At 38.4% G+C, this 24222-nt stretch overlaps 1 protein-coding gene across 1 annotated transcript in view; it reads left to right on the forward strand.

Annotated features, from left to right (window-relative positions):
- The first annotated feature begins 1813 nt into the window (after window positions 1-1813).
- LOC149112618 (uncharacterized) overlaps window positions 1814-24222 on the forward strand; it is a 43093-nt gene continuing 20684 nt past the window's right edge. The window contains exons 1-7 of the mRNA XM_089289351.1: window positions 1814-2037; window positions 11127-11593; window positions 15457-15573; window positions 16795-16911; window positions 19900-20007; window positions 21026-21577; window positions 23218-23265. Coding sequence (XP_089145477.1) covers window positions 1814-2037; window positions 11127-11593; window positions 15457-15573; window positions 16795-16911; window positions 19900-20007; window positions 21026-21577; window positions 23218-23265 — 1633 coding nt within the window. The remainder of the gene's footprint in view (window positions 2038-11126; window positions 11594-15456; window positions 15574-16794; window positions 16912-19899; window positions 20008-21025; window positions 21578-23217; window positions 23266-24222) is intronic.

Raw genomic sequence — 24222 nt, forward strand, 5'->3', positions numbered from 1 at the left:
GAGAAGTTCATTAGACTTTCGCTCGAACGACCATTGCCCACACTGACCACAAGTCTTTAGAGCGTATCTTCCCTCGCGTATATAAGTTGAGTTGGAATTTGAAACTATCAATGTGACGAACTTTCTCAAGCAAGGCTTTGCAATTTCACCGTGAGACAGAGGAGGACGAGTCCCTTCAAATCTTAAAGGCCGTTATTCAGCAGGGCTGGCCTGATGACAAGAGTGCCCTGCTTCCTGTTGTCTCTCCGTATTTTGACATGAGAGACGAAATGGCCGTTTAAGATGGGCTTATTTTCAAAGGAGAAAGAGTGGTAGTCCTAAAAGCTGTTAGAGGTGATCTGCTCAGGAAAACTCTCACCTGGCCGGGAGTTAATGGTTGGCTTGACAGGGCACGTGAGTGTCTTTATTGGGGTTGCATGACTGGGACATTAAGAATAACATATCTACATGTGAAGCCTGTAGAGAATACGAGCGAAACTAGACCAAGGAAACACTCAAGAGTCTTAGGCTTTGGTAGATAGTGCCCGAAAAAAAAAGCATATTATGCTCTTAGCTGTGCTCATATTTTTAGAAATTATGCCAAAATTATGCTACTTTCTGAAAATTATGCTTTCTGTCACCAAAATTATGCTACTTATATTTTAAGGAAAATAAAGATCACCAGTAGCTTAACTCTATCAATTTTGACTTTAATGAACATTCATATAGTCCACCTTCCAGTCTTACAGTCTTTTCCCCTGGGAATTCTTCGAGGACTCATGTTCTTTGGATCTGAGTTACCTCTTTCCTTGTACTTTGCGGTATTACTTTTAGGAATATGTTCTCTAGACATTGAAGCTCTCGGTACGGCACAGGAAGTGCTGATCTGAGGTCTGAGGGGCCGAGCCGCCGAGCCATAAGCGTGGTGTCCTGAGGAGAGTCTCGGTCTCTCAGATATGCAAAGGGTGCCCTGGAGTCTGCCGGACCATATTTGACCATGGGCCAGACCTCAATATTTTCCAAAAACAATACAGAAATAAAATACAAACTGAATTATTCTAGAACTATGATGGTTTTTTTTTTGTTTTCAACGCGTGAAAACGCGGATTATGCTAGCAGTGCTAAAGTGAAATAAAAGCTTAAAATAATGCTCGTTTTGCTAAATTATGCTTAACATTATGCTAACACAATTTACCAAAGCCTAGTCACCAAACGCCTAGTCGGCCTGGCAGTAGGTTTTAGCCAACCTTTTCGAGTTAGAGGGAAAGTGGTGACGTCTGATTATTTCAGTGACTTGTTTGAACTTGACTACCTACAACGTCGGTGTACGTAATCAGGAAGCTCAAAGCGCATTTCGCAAGGCACACGAGAACAGCTAGTTACCGACAACGGGTGCAGTTTTCTTCTAACGATTTCCTGAAATTCTCAAATGAGTGGGACTTTGATCACCGCACTAGCAGTCCCTGTCGTAGTCAGTCCAATGGCAAAGCAGAAAGTGCTGTGAAAGAGGCCAGGAAGATTCTCCTGAGATACAAGAAGGCTGGTACAGATGCTTTTCTTGATCTGCTTGACCACAGGAATACACCGCCTTCGGGAATTCAAATCAGCCCAGCTCAGCGCCTTCTTAATAGAAGAACAAGAAGTATGATCTTCTACCCACGTCTACTTGTTTACTTTATAAACTGTCCGTAGCTGATGAAGATACAACCCACACCAAGCTTCGCCTGCGCGAGCAACAGCAAACTCGTTATTACAACAGAGGCACCCGTAACTTAGAACGTTCGAAGAAAGGCGATGCTGTAAGATTTGAGCCATGGCAGGTTGGAAAGAATGAATGGCGAAAGGAGTTGTTAAGAATCGTTTGACTGAAAGATCCTACGAAGTGGAGCTTCCACAAGTTCATCTTGGGAAGACCAGCGAACCTCCTGCTACAACCGATGACACTAATCATGAGCAGTGTAACCAGCCACAGCCGCAAGAGCCTGTGACTGAAACCTATGAGTTGCCGTCTCAATCTGCGGTTGAAGTGACGACGGAAGTACCTCCACCAGCTACACAGTACGTCCGCAGAGCCCGAAACATCTTGAGGACCATGTTTTAGCCTAAGTGCCTAAGCCGTGAACTGTTGCAGCTTAGGAACTCTTACAATAGCATGTATCAGAACGTGCAGTGAATGTATAGGAATGTGATAATTTATGCGTCAGTTGTCAGCTGTGAGATATACTCGACGGTTAGGTTCGCTTCGCATTAAATCGAATTAAAGCTGTTGCTCAGAGTTTTAAACGTTTTTCTTGTGCTGTTAAACACTTGGCTTTCTTGGGAATCCAATCAATTTACAGCTATTGTGATTCTTATTAAGAATTAGAAAACTTGTACCGTGTTTCTATCGAGTTTTAGAATAATTCTTTTAGCGTTCTATCACGAATGCTTCTATCCTCGAAGCTCAGTTTTCCTCTAGCTACGCTCTCGGAAAACTGTTCGCTTCTCAGAACAGATAATGCCCGCGGACAAATATCCCAGCATATTTCCGCGCCAAATGGAGGCTAATGTTTATTTATAATCCATCAAATATTTTTGCTCGTGTGCGATTGGCCTTAACATGTCACGTTACTGAATATCTCCCCAGCTAAAACGTGGGACTATCCGAGTGATATTCCCCAATTTTCAAAACTGCGCGTGTTGCGAAAAATATTTGGAGGACAATAAACACGATAGCCTCCATTTGGCGCGAAAATATGCTCGGATATTTGTCCTTGTACATTATCTGTTCCTCAAAGCTCACAGTTTTCCTCCAGCTACGTTCTCGGAAAACTGTTCGCTTCTCGGAACAGAAAAGGTCCGCGGACAAATATTCGCGTTAGATTGACAGTTGCTACCAAAACTATTTTATTCAATGGCTGGAAGTTTGTAATTATGTTTACAAAACATTGTCTAAGTATAAAGGAGGCCGTGTTTTCACAAGCAATGACGGTACATGTTCACGATCGATCTTTGAGGTTGTAACGCGTTTTTTGTCTTTGTTTTTAGAAATCTCAACAAAAGTAACTATACATTACATTTATTTAACTTAATATCGCCTGGGACTGTAGGAAGTTTTATCCAGACTTGAGCCAACTCACTGAGACACTCGGCAACATCATGTACGTAGCGACTTGCACTTGCCTTGGAAATTCCCATGGTAACTCCGGGCCGAGTACTTTCAGAAAAGTTGGGACAGAATGTTGGCGAATGTTAGAAAGTGATCTGTGAAAGCTGTCAACCTTTCACACCAAGAGTCTGCGAAAAATACTTCGCATCTTCTGGCCTCAGACCATTTCCAACAAGGATCTGCTTTCGTGGTGCAAACAGGAGGACATGGGTACTATTATTATGCAACGACGCTGGAGGTGGATTGGCCATGTCATTCGAAAGGATAATGAATCCATCACAAAGACAGCACTATACTGGACTCCAAAAGGCAGGCCCAAGCGTGGCAGGCCTAAGAATACATGGCCTCGTTCTGTAGAGACAGAATTGAGGGGCTTAAATCAGAGCTGGACCGAGATCCAACAGCTGGCCAAAGACAGACAGAAGTGGAAGAACTTTGTTGCTGCCCTACGTGCCAGTGGGCACAATGGGCAGTGAAAGAGTGAGTGAGTCTCAAATGACAAGTCTTAGTGCAAGAGAGGAGCACGAACCCTTTGAAAACTGATTGAGAGGTGGCATAAAAAATTACGAGGTGGTAAAGTCAAAATTCCTGCACACTCTCCATCTCAACGACCTGATTGGACCCATTATTTAAGCCGTAAAGTCAAGAATATCAAAACAAAAGTCTAAGGATGATTATGAAGAAACAAAAACAATCAACGACACAACTATTGTGTTGTAACCAAAGAGATGGTGATGAATTCTCAATTCTGCCGAGGGACCTACCCAGTATTCATTTTCATAAATAATATGATGCCAGATGCTTTGCCTGAAACTGAAACAGACCTCTTGTAGTAACGTAATAACAGAAAAGCGCCGTACCCACTGCACTCACTATGAAACCCGCTTTAACGTAACTCTGTCAGTTAAGTGCAAACAAAAAGGGTCACGAAGCTGTTAAGCTGTTCAAAAAAAGCAACCCTTACCATCAGGGAGTCCGGAAATATAGAAATACTTCAGTTTATCCCGTTGATAGGCCACCGCTACAAAAAATGCTCGAATGAAATATTCATGCCTGCAAATCAGATCTAGCTCACACTGTGGAGTTCCCGCTCGCAGGTTTACGTTGTAATATTTATCCCCGATGCCTCGATCAAAATGTCCAAGATTTAGATGTAGGGCAACTGGATCTTTTTCTTGGATGTTTGAACGCGAAATATGCGCGACGTTTACAAAACTTTACAAACGCATCCCGCTCACGGAGGTCCGCCATGTTTGTTTTCCACAAACCAGTACTTATGTGAAGGTGAATTAATCAACATGACACGAGCGTGGGGCAAAGAAAAATTCTGAGTCCCCGACAGGAATCGAACCCATGACCTCCCAAACACCGGGCGGGCGCTCTATCCACTGAGCTACGAGAACTCATGGAGAACAAGGTCATTTTTTTTTCTCTTTGTCTCACGCTCGTGTCATGTTGATTGATTCACCTTCACATTTCATTACCGAGCTTAAAATTCACCATCTTTATTAACTTATCACAAACCAGTACTTAGTCTCGCTCGGCCAAATTTCTTAACTGGGGCGATCATAGAAACTCGGTTCTAGGCCTCGCTGCTTGCCCCCCCCCCCCCCCCCCCCCTCCCCTGGTCTGTACGTTCTATGCTTTTTAACAGAAAACATCCCGTTTAATATGTAACATCCTCCTCTCATATTTGCTACAGCTATTATTAGGTACATACTCAATCAGTGTCTCGTATTGATTGCCAGAATAGATTTAAGGTGGCTCAAAACGATTTCCAGCAGTTAGGTTTTGATGGGTCATTAGAGCGGTTTTCATATGAATATCGAAAGTAATAGACCAATTTCGATATATTAAAATTCGGCCTAACACAATAGACCTCAGCACGAGGCTCTGGGGAATAAACCCCACAAACTCTGTAGTTATTCCCCAGAGCCTCGTACTGAAGTCTATTGTTTTAGCCTGAATTTTAATATATCGAAATTGGTCTATTAGACAATTACTTTGGTTTTGGTTCTGGTTTGAGGTTGGCTGAGTAGTCTAATTGGTAAGTAACGGGTTTGGTTTTGGTTTTACGACACTCAATTGAAAACCGCTCAGAGCCGCCTTAAATTTTCAAAATTGTAAGTTGGCTATGAACGCTAACGGGCCATGAAAACTTGGCCGTATTAACGGGGCAAGGCCAAATTTCATGAGTGGTCTAATTGAGTGGCGTCTTCACAGATATATCACAATGCATTTCTGAACTACTATAATTCTTTAATAAGCTCCGGATGCAGTTATAATTTTTGTAAAATATTGAATAACTACATGAAATATTAACAATGGAAAGATGAACATTTACTGGTTTGAGTGGCCGTATTAATGAGGAAAAACAGGTTGGGATTTGAGAATGTGGCCGTTGGCCGTATTAGCGGGGTTTTCTTGTATGAAAATGTATGGCCGTCTCGTCGGGGCAAAATTTGGACGTGATAACGAGGTGAGCGTATTAACGAGCTGACCGTAAGGAGGAGTTCCTCTGTATCACCCAAATGTCCACTACATTTCCACCCAGATTTCCACTCTGATTTCCTCGGTTGTTCACTCTCTCCTCAGGCAATAATTCATTTATCGTTTTAATAAATACTACACAGCACGAAGTCGCACAATGAGGACAATGTAGACAAGTTCAAAAGCGCTAAAAATATGCTTTTTTCATTGCAATAATTTGGAATTTTTACTAGTACATCAGCTTACATGTAGCTTTGTATAACATTTTTTGAACAATAAGTAAACATTCAAAGCAAAACAAATCTATCTTGCAGCAAATTCTCACAATTTGCTTTCCGAAAATTTGCTACTTATGGGGGGAGAACACAATACGTTACCATACAAGAAGCAATATTTTAAAAAAACCCAACTCAACTAGCCACATCGCTGCAAATCTCAAACAACATTTACAGCAACAGTGTGCATAATTTTATACATTGTTAGCTATCATCTTTGTTGACTTTATATTTTTCATTTCGTTTCTTAAATATAAAAAGCATAACCTTGCCTCTCCACGGGCTCCTGTAATGGGGAAAGAGGATAAATACACGTAACTGTTACTTCTCCTACACTTGCTATCGTGGTCCCATCTCATACCTCATTGAGAGCCCGGCCCGTGCAGAAGCTAGGCACAAATTATTTTAGACAGCTCTGTAAATTCAAATGCTCATTTAAAACAGCTTTCACCCCAGAAAACTTAAAATTATATTGACAATCACAGCTCGAACGATGAAGCTCTCTAAATACTTTCAACAGGCAGCCTAACGTCCCTCTAATGCAACTCTCCTTAGAGGCATTGTTAGAAATATTTGAATTATAAAGGTTTGCATGGGAATGCAAAAGTTTAACTTCAGAATTGATTTTTGCTTTCTTTGTACACCACTTCAGCCCAACCTCAGAAATGGGCAAACAGCCAACAAATACAACATAGCGATACGATACAATTTTATTTGCGGAAAAGAAGTGACTTAGAAAAACATTTGACAATAAAAAAATTGCGACAGAACATTTCTTAAAAACATTCTAAGATTTAAAAAGCTAAAAAGCTGAATTAAAATCGTCGACGTTTCGACTTGATTGACGTTACTGTAACGTCGAAACGTCGTCGATTTTAATTCAGCTTTTTAACTTTTTAAATCTTAGAATGCTTTTGAGAAATGTTATGTCGCAATTTTTTATTGTCAATTTTGTTTGCACTATAGAAAACAAAGCCACGATGTTCCACACCAACCTTTATAAATCACATCTTTGTAACTCAATATGTCCCTTAAACAATTGTGACTCATTATGAAGGTAAGCAGAGAGTCTTGGTTAGGGATAAAATTAAACCTTCATTTCACTTGCGTAATGCAATACTTATCAAAATCTTCGGCCCCTGATTAAATTACAAGGAATGAAATCAAAAGCTGAGTCAGCACCATTTTAACAAATATAATTATCAAGTCACTTTGTTACCTAAAGGCTGCTAGCAGGCTTTGACATCGCACATCTTAGCTTGAAGCAAGAAAAATATAGTCAAGCTAATGAATTCTTTGAGATTAAGATAATTGGTACAAAGGTATATATAACAGCTTTGATCCATGGACTGATAGTGGTAAATGCGACACAAGATTTTATGGTCGGGAGCTACCAGGCCATACTAAAACCAAAGTTGCTATCATAAGCACGAAGAACACAGAGAATCCAGCAAACCATTCAAACCTCACAACAAATTCATGTACATTTTCGTTAACGTAAGGAGCTGGAAAACGTGTGTAGGAGAGTCATGCTTTGTTTGGAGTTTAATTCTGTATGGTTGACAAAGTGCTAGTTTCTTCACCAATCACTAATCGCTGTAATGCAACTCCAATATATAAGCAAATGCAAATTTACTTTCCACACTCAAATTAAAACAAGTGTACGTCTAAACCAATCACTAAGCGCCGTGAAACAATACTAAATGCAAATTTACTTACATGTAAAGACAACCAAATTAAAAAAAAGTTCTAATATCAGCAATTCTAGCGAGTGAAAAGAAGTTTCTGTACTGATTCAGACTAAGAGATGCCATTCTCCACAGACCGCCACACAAGTACATTGTTTTACGAATTATTTAAGTATTTACATTTCATTTATGCAAAAACAGTTGGAAAAAGACATCATATTACAGAGTGGTACGTTAAAATGCGCTCTGTTATCCAATACAGTATTGGATGAGGAGTCTTGATTACTCTTCTCTTTCAAATAATTAACATTACTCATTAGCCAGTAGTGACAAAGGAACAAAATAAAATTTTGTTCTCTGAATTTTAATGAAGAGTTATTTGTTTGTGGTAGGCGTTTTCAAAGCATCAGTTTAATTACAATTAGGATCTCATTGACTGTCCTTAGGAGGGTCTGTTTGAAGTACTTTCTACTTTACAACGTAGCCTTGGAGTAGGATTAAAAAGAAATATGCTGCCTTCAATTGTCTTTAATTCTGCCAGATTTACTATCGTACTATTATATTATATTATTTTATATTATAGTACTTTACTATTCTCATTGGGGCCATCTCGCACAAACGCCCCAAATTCCTTTGGGATTCAAGGTGAAAACTCCCGTGCACTCGTAAACCCTTGGAAGAGTGCGCTTTGCTTAGATTTAGTATAAATGGGTCTGTTTTATTCAGTTTATTTCTGTTTTCGTTAAGACGTACCCCAGTTTTGCGCTCAGCGCTCCTCCCTCCTCCCCGATGCAATGACGATTGTTTTCATCCTAGCTCCCGCTCCTTCCGCCTCCGGGCTCGCTTCTTCCCGTAACTTATTCTTGCCTGGGGCGTTTGGGAGTGAGGGCCCCCGGTGAGAATTTATTATTATTATTATATAACCTTATGTGAAAAGAAAAAAATCAAGTTGTACTTAAATTCTAGTTTAGTCTCGAATTGACACATATCTAGTGTTCTACAAGAAATAAATCTTTCAGAGTATTTTAGGTATATTGCTATATTTTCTAATTACTTAGGACAAACAAACATTTAATTCATCGGTGTAAAATCCTACCTTTTACAAATTACATTGTATAAGAATTGTAATTTGCACTGGTTTACTCCGACTCCGACTCCGAGCTACAAATAAAAATGTTCAAGCAATAAAAGTAAAGTAATTATATAAAAAAAGGAGACAACATGGAAATTTGAAATAATTCTTTGCGGAAGAAAAACACTTCTCGAGTGAAACCCCCGCACATGATTTTTGCAAAGTCTCGTTAAAAGCCGCTGACAAAGCTATCGATGAATCCAATTACACAACCCCCTTTGTTGCATACCAGATAGTCTTTATAAGTTACGGTAAACGCAATATGACTAGAACCAGCGACAACTACGTACTACAAATGTAGCAATGGCCCGCCGTTACTCGAAAACAATCACTTGAAATACTAGTACCCAATCTACCTCTCAGACTACTCATGCTCCCAAAGGTCTGTCACGTGACATCACGTCCTCAAACTAATCGACAACACACCGGGGCGCGATCCATTCAACCAAAATTTCCGGGCTGAGGTTTTAAAATTTCTTGGTGGGAATGAATCGCGACGGGCCGGACGGTCTCGTTCCATGCCACTCGTAAAATGAGTTTCGCGCTAATTTAAAATAGAGGATGTTGGATCACTGTTGCTCGTATCAGAGCTAGATGACGATTTCGACGGTGATATCAATGGTATTGTGTGAGCTGTTTCATGCGTAGTAATTTTAACCTGTATAATGGGCTATTTTGAGCAGGCCGTTCCCAGTTATTTGCCGTATGAGTTCAAACACCACTTTCGAATGACGAAAAGAACATTCCAAATTCTCTCGGGAAATAGACCGTTTTTAAACAGTCAAAACATACACTTGGCTTACGAAGCAGCTACAGACCTGTTGTAAGTGCACATGGATGTACGAGTAACACCGACAGATCCGCTGTTAAAAATCCAAAAGCTGCAATGACAAGTGTTTTCCCCCATGTTGTATATGGAAAATACTGAACAGCGAGGTACTGGGATTGAGAATGAGTCGGAATGTTCAAATTTTCGATCGGACCAATCCAGCCGAGAAAAGTGGTCCACCTCGAAAGGTGGACTGACTTTTTCGAAACTTTTACGGTTGGACGGAACTGATCCATTCAGTTTTAGACCGAAATTTTAGGAAATTTTGGTTGAATAGAGCGCGCCGTGGGTGCTTTTCATTATGCCAAAGGTTCCGGAAATTTCGGTAAGAAGCCAAATAGAAAAAACTATTTCGGTTCGTTCCGACCGGAATGTTCGGGATCAACTCTGGAGGTGGTCCATTTATTTCGGTCGGAATATTCCGACCGAAATTTGCAGTTCCATTTTGACAAACCGGTTCATCGCCCTATTTCTCATCACTCATGTTGAGAATTCGGAAAAGGAATAAAAAATCGGAAAATGTCATTCCATTTTCCTTGGGTATCCCCACTGGTTTCTGACCGGTCGGTTTGGCATAATGGAAAGCACCCACCATGTACGGGTATATTACGAACTCACAAAGTGACTAGCTCTTAGTTGGCTTAATAGCGCAGTTCATGGGTTCGAATCCCGTTTAGGGCTGAATTATTTTCAGGCTTAATTTCACAGCTGCCATAAGTTGAGTGCATAACTTTTATGATCAATCATGTCTTCATATCTTTCTCCGTAGTTCAAATATATACTCTTTCATATATTTACGCATGCTAAGCCCACAAAAACAGTGGGAAAATGTTAATAATAATGATGTCACCTATGCGTCTGTCCTCTACATAGTGAGAACCAATCAAAATGTGAGAATTAAGCACGCCGTTTCAGCCAATCAACGCGCGTGTTATCTGGATATTACGTAGTTGTCATAAATTCAATCTCGTTCTCAGAGTCTCCGTTCCCCTTGACCAGCGGTCGGAAAACGAGAGCTCTGGGAGCAACCATTTCAGGCGCGCATGGCCGACGCGCATAGATGCAGACTGCGTAGTGAAACCGGATGGGCAGAATTCGGTTATTTCAAAATGGTTGATCCCAGAGCTCTCGTTTTCCGACCGCTGGTCAAGGGGAACGAAGACTCTGGGAACGAGATTGTCATAAATAAAATTATTAGTTGGGTGCGTGACCACTGTCAAAGTGCATTGTGGGATGGTAGCTCCTCCTACAACACTCTGAGTTGAAGTTGAGGCGCTTGAACAGCGCTTGAAAGCGCTGAGGTGAACCATGGCTGCAATAGTATTTAAAGGAACTACAACCAGGGCAGAATCTAAGAAGTTAAAAAGAAAGGAAAAACAAGATGAGCTAGGAGTGTGTCGAATCAGACGGACTACAGGAGATCAACGCTCACAAACTCTTGGTTCTGGCTTCGTCGTTAAGGATCTGCAGATTTCTCCAAATCTTGATTTCTTTTACTGTCTTATATCAAGCGACAAAGTCTTCCCTAGGGATGACTGTACCATAGAAAGTTATTACTTGGACTTTAATTTAACTTTAATTCAAGTGACTTGAAAACAATTAAGTTAAAGGACGTCGCTGACAATCCAGCCAACTTTGTCCGAACTTCCGGCTTGGTTGTAATTCCCATCAACCCATCCGAGGAATGCCACGAAGGCGAAAGCATTTTTGATTATCGACCATTTAAAGTTGCCAACGCAGAAATCGCATCTGGTGCGGACCTAAAGTGTTATTTTGTAGATGATGGTCCTGGGCAAGCAAAGTTTTCGGTGATAGCGCTAGAGCTGAAACGATCAGAGACCGTTTCAACGCAGTATCAAATTCATGAAGCCCTTGAACGTCCTTACACAACGTATGATGAACTTACTCGTCAGGGGAATCGTAAGCCCTATGGTGCTGTCATCTTGAAGAAGCGTAGAAACAACAAATTTCTGGCTGTTGGAGCCCTAACCTTTACAGATAACGAATGCAGAAACATAACTTCCGCGTTTTTTCCACTCCATCTAGTCAAACGTAAGTACCAAAGGCGACTGTGTCAAAATTGTTGCATCTGTTCAGTTTAGCAGAAAACAACTGCGGTAAACATAAACTGAAACCTGGAAGGCGGATAGCCAGAATGGTGGAAATAATTAACGGGTGTAGCTACTTTTGTTGTGTATTGTCACTCTCGGTCACTTGTGTGTACTTTCAATTAGCCAGGCAAAGGTCTGTTTGTTTATTTGCGTTGCTTTATTAATAATAGAGTGAATTCGTATAACCCGTTTGTTATATGCTAATGACGCGCAGAATATTGTAATGATTGTACTGACCAGTTTGGGTACGCACAACATCGTTTTGCCGCTGGAATGTATTGGACTGTTTGTATCTCATTTAAAGGGCTTGTTATTTTGAATAAATGTCCACAATAAGGAATTTGAAGCACTAGGCAGGCCTTCTGATTTTGCGATTTCGCACAATCGACCTCAAATCGCATCCGATCGCACATTTCACGAAAAATCGCATAATTCACAAAAGAACGCACAACATTCATAAAATAAAACATAAATCAACAAGTTTCTTAGGAATTCCTGCATAAATACGCCATTTTAAAGATGATTTACCCTGGAAAAGCCTAAGAAACCTTTGTCAGCTTCGATTTTGTAAACATTCGAAGCTCCAAGGCGTTATTTTGCATGTCGGGGACCTGGTACGAGTCTTATTCTTAAAGAGTCGTCTATTGGTGAAACACAAACATGTGCTTTGTTCAGATTACCCAATCTGAATGGCTGATATTTAACAAATAAAGAAGCCTCGACTGTGCTCTGTTCTATGGTAAAGCACGCAGGAAGCGGTAGAGCACGAAAGAAGTGTAGGGGAAAACACGAGACGAAGTCGAGTGTTTTTCCCTACTTCTTGAGTGCTCTACCGCTTCCTAAGTGCTTTACAACAGAACAGAGCACAGTCGAGGCTTCTTTATTTGTTTTATGATAAAGAATCCGATAATTTCCCCACGCATTTGGCTGAATTTTCAAACCAAACTTTATTTTCCAAACGAGGAAAAGTGGCGTCAGCCGTGAACTGTTCTCTGATAAAGCACGCTTGTTAGAATTGTTCAAATAATTTGATTGGCTAACGAAGCGACAGCTGTCAATCACAAACTGGACATTAGCTAAGCTTTCAGTTTCGAGTAGTTTCAGCGGCTTTCGAGAGTAGAACGATGCCTTCGAAGTTCGCTTTTAAGTTAAATTTTAAATACGGATTTAAAGGCAGGTGAAGGTTTATAGTCCAGAGGAATCCGGCCGTATTGTGGCCCATGAAAACGTGCACTTTTCCAGTGGAAATTACGAAACGCGGAGCTCAAAGCTTGCGGATGAAAATGCAAAATGCCGAGTTGAATTTGAACGGAGCTACAGTTATTTACGGCTTGTAGCCGCATGCAGCAAGATTGCCCGAGCTAGCGTAAAAGTTAGAAAGACTAAACGGCTCCCACTGGTTCTACTCCGAGCACAGAAGAGAATATCAGAGCAAGTTTTGCACTGATCACTCGTCGGTTCACTTCGCAGAGATGACCGGAGAACGAGCATTACTACACTACATGTAAGTGTTGTTTGAGCAATTGAGCATTTTTACAAAAATAAAGCTTTTCATCGTCAACAGAGACAGTTCAGTTGTTGTTTTCTGTCGTTGTTTTACTTCTTAGTATAATTTCTGCCTTCGTAACAAATATAATGTCTTTTATCGAAGCACTGTTTAGGTTGAGAATTTGTTTATTTCGCTACGTGTTTTGTCGGCGGGAATCTAGCAAAACTTGTTATTTTAGTACAGTTTTAACACTACTGTTCCTAACAATGGTCTCTGTGAGCCATATTTACTACAGACAAATAGCTCGTTTCCATTGCGTTTGTCTGAATCACAGGGGATGTTTAATATTTGGGTCAAATTTGTCAAAATTCCAAAGCAAAAACTTGAAAGCCAACTTACCGTCATCAGCCCGTGCTCTGTTCTCTGAGAAAGCACGCTCTTTCAGCCAATCAGAGCGCGTGTTATATGGAAACTTTATTATAAATACACATTCGGACTCGATGGAGTTTATACGTTCAGTTGGAAGTATGGTTTGTTGTTTAGCTGGAAATGGTTCGACATTTTTAACCAAATGGCTTGTTTTACGGACTACATTCATCTGTGTAGACGTTTGGTCGTGCCTTGCAAACTTTAACCAGTGAGATTTTCGAAACGTGTTGAAGAAAATCTTTTTCGTGACAAAATTTCCCGCAGTCAACTTGTACAGTAGAACCCTGCTAACTCGAGTCCGTTTACTCCAATTTCCCCTGGATTTGACCAAAAAATTTCAGCCGTGACTCGAAGAGTCCCCTTTGATTATCAACTACTGTCTACAGGGAGGAAGAATGTTTTGTTATGTTCAAGCTAGTTTTGTAATACAATACTATTATGAGATCAGATGTGAGTTTGACAGACTGGCATATGTTATAAATTAACCTACATGTACTGTGGGGTTTTATAGAAGTTTATGATCTGCCTGCTTAATTATGGATTGAATAATATTATTATGAAGCAGGATGAAGTGTTTAAAAACTGAAAATTCAATGGTGGTTTTGTTGATGATCCTTGCAAAATAAATTTTAAAAAGTTGGTTGTTGTGTTCAGAAATATAATACTGCACGTAAAAACAGAGCGTAAGAAGCAAATCGTAGCATGCAAGAATATCAATAATTATTGATCATTCATTTAGCATGTTAGTTGTGTCCTTTCAACTTTTAACGTGGTGCACTGATATTGCAGAAGACCTCTTTTTTTTATTTATCCCAACTAATGTCGATCAAGATGCATAATTACTGTTCGTTTGTGTTCAAAATGTCTTTAGGGCAGCAAAAAAGTGTTTTTCTTATCCTGAAACCTTATAAAACAAGCTTAAAATTGCTCAGAAAAAAATTGCATAATTTACGTTATTCATCGCATAATTGGCCTTTCTAATCACATAATCTGCCCTGCAAATTTTGCATAATTTGCATTTTTTTATCACACCCTACCAGAAGGCCTGACTAGGAGAGTTTTCCATTCAACCTTAAATTTCCAAAATTTAGAAATGGGGGAAAATGGTATGGCAATTTTCCAGGAAGTTTTCCAAATAATCCGGAAATTATTGAATTTTTGTGAAGCAAACCATTCAACCAAAAATACCGCAAGGAAAATCAAATTTGAACGACAATTCCCAGTAATAAATTTCCGAAAATTTGGATACACCTTTGTGGGGTTGTTGTTGTTTGCGTAAATTCTGGAAAATGCTGTTCCATTCACCAATGGAAATTTACGGAAATTCAAACCAGAATTTTTCACCGAATAAAAAGTGCCATTAGTTTCAGTTTGGTGCATGCTTTTTTAATTGTTTTCCTCACTACCATTTACTGATTTTCTCATTGGCATATAAAAAACAGTTTATATGAATTCACTCTATTGTCAGTCATGAGACAGTTTGTGTACATTCTAACAGAGTATTTCCCGATTGTGTACTAGTGGCTGTAATTATTATGTTAGGTGACTGCACCCTTAATATTTCAAACAGCTGGGAATCCCCTTGTCTTTCACTTCATTGAGTTATCGTTTTTGGTCAAAGAAAAACTTCTTACTAATGGCAATGGACTTATCACAGTTATGACTGAGTGAGTGGGTTGGTAGCTGGGAGTATGTACATGTATACTGGGTGAGGGAGCACATTATATCCGACAGTCTGAAAATTATTTTAATCCGCCTCGAAAAAATTTCTTTAGCATGCCTTGCACGCCTATGTCATAGTAGCTGAGTTATGCAAATCATATGTTAATTATTACATGGGTCAACAATAGCTAATGCATACTATGTAATTCCATCTTTTTTTGTAGAAACATCTGAATCTTTTTCTGATCGCAATGAGTCCCCAGTCCTGGTTTCTGAGCAGCAAGCTTCTGTTGATGATGTCCCTTCAATTGAAGTTGAGTCACCTGGAGTGGCAAGTACAGGTAATGAATACAATATCCACACTATTTGTATTTCTTTCACTTAAAGTGGTACTATGATCAATTAAACTGAAACTTGGAAGGTGGATAGCCAGAATGGTGGAAATAATTAATGGGTGTAGCTACTTATGTTGTGTATTGTCACTCTTGATCACTTGTGTGTACTTTCGATTAGCCTACAGGCAAAGTCTGTTTCTTTATTTGTGTTCATTTATTAATAAAGTGAATTCGTATAACCTGTTTGTTATATGCTAATGAGGTGTGTAATGTTCTTCTAATGACCAGTTTGGGTACGCACAACATCGTTTTGCCGCTGGAATGTATTGGAGTGTTTATATCTCATTTAAAAGGCTTGTTATTTTGAATAAGCATCCACAATAAGGAATTTGGAGCACTAGGAGAGTTTTCCATTCAACCTTAAATTCCCAAAACTTAGAAATGGGGAAAAATGGTATGGAAATTTCCAGGGAAATTTTCCAAATAATCTGGAAATTATTGATTTTTGCAAAGCGAACCATTCAACCAAAAATACCGAAAGGAAAATCAAATTTGAATGACAATTCCCGGTAAGAAATTTCTGAAAATTTGTATACACCTTTGTGAGATTGTACTTGTGTGCGTAAATTCCGGAAAATGCTGTTCCATTCGTCAATGGAAATTTTCGGAAATTCAAGCCAGAAGTTTTCATTGAATAAAAAGTGCCATTAGTTTCAGTTTGGTGCATGCTTTTTTGTTTTCCTTTTTACCATTTACTGATTCTGATTGGCATATAAATAACAGTTTATATGAATTCACTCTATTGGCAGTCATGAGACAGTTTGTGTACATTCTAACAGAGTATTTCAGGATTGTGTACTAGTGGCCATAATTATTATGTTGGGTGACTGTACCCTTAATATTTCAAATAGCTGGGAATCCCCTTTTCTTTCACTTCATTGAGTTATCTTTTTTGGTCAAAGAAAAACTTCTTACTAATGGCAGTGGACTTATTACAGTTATGACTGAGTGAGTGAGTTGGTAGCTGGGAGTATGTACAGGTATACTGTGTGAGGGAGCACATTATATCGGATGGTCTAAAAATTATTTTAATCAGCCTCAAAAAGATTTCTTTAGCATGCCTTGCACCCCTATGTCATAGTAGCTGAGTTATACAAATTATATGTTAATTATTAAAATACATTTTCAACAATAACTAATTTTATGCAATTCCGTCTTTTTTTGTAGAAACATCTGGACCTTTTTCTGATTGTAATGAGTCCCCAGTCCCAATTTCTGCGCAGCAAGCTTCTGTTGATAATACCCCTTCTACTGAAGCTGAATCACCTGGAGTGGCAAGTAGAGGTAATGAATACACTATCCACACTAATGTATTTCTTTCACTTAAAGTGGTACTATGATGAAATTTTTACCTCTTGATTTTTCAAGTGTATTGCACAGAATTCCACAAAAGAAGATAAATGCCATTTACAGTGTTTGCAAAGATCAGCATAAGTTCCGGAGATGTTTAAGTTGGAAAAATGTGTAAAATATGCAAATGAGATGACTGATGATGTCATACACTCAGCCCAATATTATATCAAGTACATGGATATAAATAGAGCTATCTTGGTCAATATTTACAGCACAGACCACTGAAACTTGGTAGGCTAATAGTTCTACAGGGAAAACGCCTACAGCTATAAAAAATACTGTTATCATGGCAACTCATTCATTTTCAATCAGTCAATCAATGAATCAATCAATCAATCAATCAGTCAGTCAGTCAGTCAATCAATCAATCAATCTTACTTTAAAACACAAAATCTTATCATAAAAGTGGTCTTCCTAGGAGTCGTGAAAAATTACAAAGAATAAATTAACGATATTAACAGGAATACATTAACCAACATTACATTACATCAACTAATGAACTAAGTAAAATAACTAGTATACAATAAAAACCTATAAAGTAAGACTTTGGTTAATTTATAGTGCACTAGAAATAATCTTTCCCATTCAGTGAGATTTTAAACACTTTTAAACTTGACGTGTGTCTGATTTCCGAGGGAATCTTGTTCCACAGACCAGATCCTCTGTAGTGCAGGCTTCCTTGTCCATACTCAGCTCTTGGTCTGGGGACATAGCAATTTATCTCAGAGTTTCTAAGATTGCGTGTGTGTACATTTGAGGTGTTGGTAAAAATCCGCTTCAGGTACGATGGGGAAAGATTTTTATGGATTTTATACATAATCTTGGCCAGTTGTTTTTAAAAATCTTTTGTTTTCCAACCTTCCCAGCCAAGTTCATTCAACAAAACACTTGAGCGAGTTTCGTAATTTAAAAAGGTGAGAATTCTAGCAGCCCATTTTTGCAGGTTTTGAATTTTGTCTAATAGTTCCTTGCTGATATTGCCCCACACAGTGCTACAGTAATTGAAATAAGGCATCACAAGTGCATTATACATGTTCATTCTAGTATGGTATAGTACTGCTTACACATGTTAAGATTGCAACACCAGCGGAAATTTTCTTTGAGGTAGCATTTATGTGTGGGCGCCAATTGAGAGATTCAGCAATGTGAACTCCAAGAGATTTTTGTTTGCTTACCCAATCTAGTGGTGTATCATGGACTTTGACTGTAATTATAAATCATTACCAATGTATGTATTTGGGATATCTTGAATTTACTTCCTATGAGCATATACTTAGTTTTCTTGACATTTAGAGTTAATTTGTTTGTTGCCAGCCATAACTGGATTGAATTCAAGACTGCACAATAATACTTTAAGGGTGGCTGTGTAAATACACCTGTGCTGAGTTGGCTTGTCTAACCATAACTCACTGCACTGTGGGCATTTTTGCTTGGTGAGCATCAGATAAACTTGTTTGTCTTGGCAGCCATCTTGCATAAGTCCTACTCCCTGGGATCTTTAATTCCTCTGTTGCCAAGCTGCCTCATGTACACCTATAAATGCGCTCACTCGCTGAAATAAGGCTACATTAGAAGTTAGCTGCAAGTCAGATCATGACAGACTTTGCAAAAATACAGCAAGTTTTTTTTTATGATGCAAAATACTGAGTGTGATGTATTGTGAAATATATATGGAGTTAAAATAAAAATAAAATAGCTAGCAGTTTAATTGGACTAACTTTCTTTTCTTTTACCCAACTCTAATCTCACCAACTTCTGTAAATGTTTAGTTTGTATATGGAAAATTCCAAGGGGATCTAAGCCATAAACAACTCTGACCTGACACGTATTTTAAGATGCCATTTTGATTTCTCTTTTGCCATGTGACTCCAGACTCACCTAGAGTACTTGATGAACTGTTTTCATCACACATGCTATTGTTTCTTGGGTGGTTTTGGAACATTATTAACAACAAAATGTGGATTCAATAACAAAAGATCACAAACATTTCAAACCAAGTGGATGATAAGGAGGTTCAAAAAGATTCTATGTTTTCCTCCATTTGTTGAAAAAATTCAGATATACCAAGTGCCTGTATCTGTCCATGTCATAATAATGTTTTTTTAGAGAAAAAAAAAACAGATGTTAAGTGGAATCCCAACTTTTCTAATACTCAGTTTTTCTTAACTGCCAATTCTTTATATTCTTTATATTCTTTAACCCTTGATTTCTGGAACTACCTGATTTTTCAAACCAATTCTTGTTTCCCGTGGAGGTTGGAAAAATTTGGATTCTGTTGTAATTTAATTATTGAGTAACCAATTTCTGAGAGAAGTGCACAATTCAACTTTTTGAGTTCTAGCTCTCTCTTATAAAAATACAACTACAGAAATCCAAGGCCACTTTACTTGGTCCTGGAACCCAGTATGTTGCCGTGGTAACAAAACTGTTCAGCTCAAATTGTAGAGCACATCTAGTAGAATCTTACTGCAAAGTATCAAACATTTCTGACACATTATTATTGCTGAGATAATTTTCTTCATCATATTTGATTGAAATTTGGTTGAGTTTATGATGTCAACATTTGGCCAATTTGCTCATTTAAAAATACTTGAATATCTCGGGAACAAGAAGAGATATTTGAAAATAGTAAACAGTCTTTTTCTTTTTGTACAGAGTACTTGTTTATGTTTTAAAATGGCTGAGATAGGAAAGATTCGAATTTTGTCATGGTAGCACTTTAAGCGATATCAAGGCAAATTGGTTGTGGGGCACATGGTGAGTTAGTTTGTTGTCATTCACAACAAAACCAGATTGTCTCATGCAAATTAAACAGTTTGTTTCTTTTCTCACATGTTTATTTTCCTTGGTGTTGATATACAAAATATTGTTAACATTGTGTTTAATTAAGAGTGAAGAATACAATCCACCTTTTTGTAGAAACATCTGAATCTGTTCCTGATGGCAATGAGTACCATGTTTCTGAGCAGCAGCCTCCTGCTAATAATGCCACTTCAACTGATGGATCACAAGTAACCAGCACTGCAGGTAATATATAAAATGTCCACACTAACAGGCAGTATTTTTTTCGTGAAGTTTAATCCATTGACGCCTACATAAAATTGCATGCGACCTAGCCATAGTTTCCTGTTGTTTTGTTCTTTTAAATAGTTTAGAGTGAGCATAAGCACAAAAATAAACCATATAGTTATGCAGTAACCACAGGTCTACAAAAGATCATGTTGCAAGATATCATTTATTTCAAGTTGAATAAATGATTAGGGCCAAAATATTAAAAACTAGCAACAAAAAGAACTCGAATGAATGTGTAAAACTGATAAGAAAACAGGAAATTAAAATATTTCTTGCTGCGCGACAAAATGCTCAACAAAAGCTGAGAAAATTTAATAAATGAGTTAATTATTGACTTTACAAGACTAAACAAAAATAAATACAACCTACAGAATTTCCATTCTTGTACTGTAAAGACTAACATTTGAGAAAACAACAGAAAATAAAAGTAAAAGACACATGTAAAAACCAATTTGAAAACAAAAAAATCAAGTAATTTCTTGACTGCATGACGAAAATTAATAAAAAAGCACAACAAAAGGAAGATGAAAGGTGCAAATAAAAAAGATGAATAAAATGTCAAGCAAATATTTTGAGATCAATTATATTTCAGGTGTGTGAAATTAGTGGCCACTTAGTTCTTTCCTTGGCAGTTCTGTAGAAGCTGAATTTAAGACTTGAAAAAATTATATTTGAACAAAGCAATAAAGGTTCAGCCCTGTCCCCAGGGCTTGCTTATCTTTGGTCAGCAAAGGAACATGGACTCTAACCAGGTCTGTGGGCTTTGGCATGTGCAGACAGAGACTGCTTATGATTGATTCTCAGCCAATCAGCTTTCAGCTGAAATGCTAGGACAGGACAGACCTTCACATTAGGCTTGGCCAGAGTCTCTATTTCTGGTGCTGACCAAACAACAAGTGGACTCTGCATGGGGATGAGATTGATAAAAGTTTTAAACTGACTATGGACTTTGAATATGGCTCCAAATCAACAGCTTCAATCAACATAAGGGTTGATGTGGATACCACAAAACCTGCAGAACACAACACACAGGGAAGAACTGTTTCAGCAATAGAATCAGAAGGATCTCAAGATGGTGAGCACCAGGTGGCATCTGCAGTGCCTGTGTCAACAGGACATACCCAGCCTTCAGGTGCAGGGGCTGAAGCTCTCCAAGCTCCCAATCGCATTTGTACAACAGAAGAAGTCTTGGTTTTAATTGCTAAAAACTATCTGCAGACTACACCACCAAGGTGTAAGGCTGACCACGATGAATTTGCGGCATACTTGAAAGAAATGCGACTCTATATTACAGGTGTTAGGACTGGAAGTTTGCTGATAACTGTGAAGTGCAATTCACTTCAGATCCTGGAGAGATTGTGGGAAGATTATTCATCTGGTCATCTTGGTGAAGTGGTTCAAAGAAGTTTTGTTACAGAAGAGATCTTGACAGAACTGAGCCTAGCAGAGTTGAAGCTTAAAACCACAATCTCAGAGGAGGAGTACAAAGCATGCAAATTGTACTTTGGGAAAGATCCAGCAGGAGGTAAGTTTTAAGACAAGCCCTAAGGTTTCTTGGTAACGATTGTTTCCGGTACCGTGCCATTGAGAAATAGTGGAACTGAAAAACTTTTTTCCCATGGACAACCTTACCGTTCAAAATTCATTTGGTATGCGGTCAGTAGAAAATAGTGGGTAAAATGCAGACTGAGGGTAAAAATTTAATGCAGACTGCAGACTACAGATGCCTTAAGTATATATCGTGTTATTTCCATTATAGACTTTTGACCGTAAACAGAATTATTCAGGCTAATTGCAGTGAAAGTCTGCACTCCAGTTAGCCTGAATTTCACTCTTGTTAGACTGAATATTACTCTGGTTAGATTGAATATCAGTCTGGTTAGCCTGAATATCAGTCTGGTTAGCCTGAACATCACTTAGGTTAGCCTAAATAACGCTTTGGTTACCCTGTTTGCTGTTAACTCTCAGTGATTGAAACGGTAACCCGATTCAGTTAAGAAATCCACCGTCTGCATTCTGCATTTTACCCTCAGTCTACATTTTACCCCCAGTGTGCAGTCTGCAGTCATCATTTTACACTGACCAATTTGGTATTAATTTATTCTGCTTTGATTCTCAACAATCAGTAAGTCATGCAATTCCTCTGATCAGGGGCCCATTTCTTGAAGGTCCTGAAAAGTTTTTGCACCCGGAAAGCCGTAGCAAAATATCAAACCTTAAGATTACAGAGCTGTTTGTAATTTCCAAATTTTAAGTGTTTAGTGAGGTTCTCTTCATACAAAAAGTTTCAGGCATATGCACGTCTCTGTTTTTAGATACAGATTAATTAAAAATGGTTTTGCAGGCCCGAAAAGTTTCCAGGGCTTTCGAGAAATGGGCCCCAGGCAGAACTCTGATTTCCAGTATATATTAAACTAAGGGCGCTTTCCATTAAACCAAAAATTCTGAAAATTTCGTAACTGGGATAAATAGTACGGAAAGTGTTCACTATGAAGACCATTTTTCAGTTTTGTCAGGGTACTAATTAGTGAAATTACTTACAAGCAACCTTTTGTGATACATTGTAATTGCTTATCGTATAATAAATGAAAAATATAATACGGCAAGAATTAATGTAGGCTTTCTGGAAAGAAATTTTAACCTAAGGTCAATCTTACATGTATTTTTCTTTAATATGGTGAATGATATAAGGAAATGCATTTTGACAGCTTACATCAGTCTTCATGGGATACACAGTGATTCATTTACATCAATTGTAGCCACAAATGGACAAAATTAATGATGCATTTCATACTGTCTTATTTAACAGGTGTAAATGGAATGGTAACGTTTTCAATTTGACAGTGAAAGTAACATGCTTTTTAAGCTACCAAAAAACTTGATAGTTATTTGGAGTGGATGAATTTTTCAACGTTTGCTTAGTTGTGTGTGATTTGGAGGTAATTCTGGCTGTAATTTGAAATTTACTGAGCATTCTTACAAAGAGTTCAAACTCTGAAAAATTATAGTGGATGGAGAAAAAATACTGGTACCGTAATTATATTCTTTCTCTACTTTGAAACTGTGCCCTTTTTCAATTTACCCACACGTAGAATCAATATGGGATGCTGGTAGGTTTTAAAAGTTAATGGCTTCTCCTGGTTAAAATGTCTTTTTTACCAACAGAAGCAGATGACACATATGATAGTGATGATTCAGCATCAGATGATGAAGGTACGTGACATATTTCATTGTGTAAATTATACACTTACCAGCTGAAAAACTTTTTTTACAAGTTCTAATATATAATCAGCTTCTCACAAATGAGATTTCTTTGCCATGTTTTGCTTTGCAAATACACAGACATACAGTGACAGACAGAAATGATCTAACTGGAAATCCATTTCTTGAACACAAATGGAATGCTAAGGGAACACCAAATAATGCTACTTGCAACGAGACAATAGCAGGCCTAAACTTCTGGTGAACTGCAAAAGATTGCATTTCGTAAGCGACATGCAATTACTAATATAAACAGAATGGTTTCTTAACCTATTGACCCCTTTTAAAGTGTTCCTTGTGCTGTTGACGAAATCATTTTTCAAGCAAGGGGGAAAATAGGTACGCAATGTGTGCTTTTACCTATTGCGAGCTGCCTGATATAAATAAATATTTCTGCAGCTGGAATTTCTTTTTAAGTCAACATTGCCTTGACATAAGGCTTGCTTTATACTTAGATAGTACATTAATAAGTGTTTTATGTTATATGGCTGTGTCTCAGAAGGACTGGGAAATACCGAATATTCACGAATTTGACTGGCTGAAATCGATATTGAAAGCGGCCTAGATTTTCCCATCTAGACCGGCATCTAGACCGGTAATGTTTTGTGGTGAAAAAGTTGCAAACTAAAATGCAAAAATATTGACCATTTTCTCCTAACAACATTTATTTATGGAAGTGCCAAAAAGGCTGATGAGAAAAAAAAGTAAAGAGTACGAGCAAACTTTGGCAGAAGTAAGCTCAGCTAGTTTAAATCAGTTACATTAATGAATTAAACTGTTCTTGTTTGCCATATAATAGACATCTTATTAACCGAGCTGAGTCGGTCTATATGGGAGAATCTTGACCTGGGTCGTGTGTACAGACCTCACTGCATTCGGTCTGTACTCACGACCTCGGTTAAGATTCTC

Source organism: Orbicella faveolata, unplaced genomic scaffold (genome assembly GCF_042242905.1).
Source record: "Orbicella faveolata isolate gen_17 unplaced genomic scaffold, um_ofav_v1 contig_2, whole genome shotgun sequence".
In the NCBI taxonomy this organism is placed as follows: Eukaryota; Metazoa; Cnidaria; class Anthozoa; order Scleractinia; family Merulinidae; genus Orbicella; species Orbicella faveolata.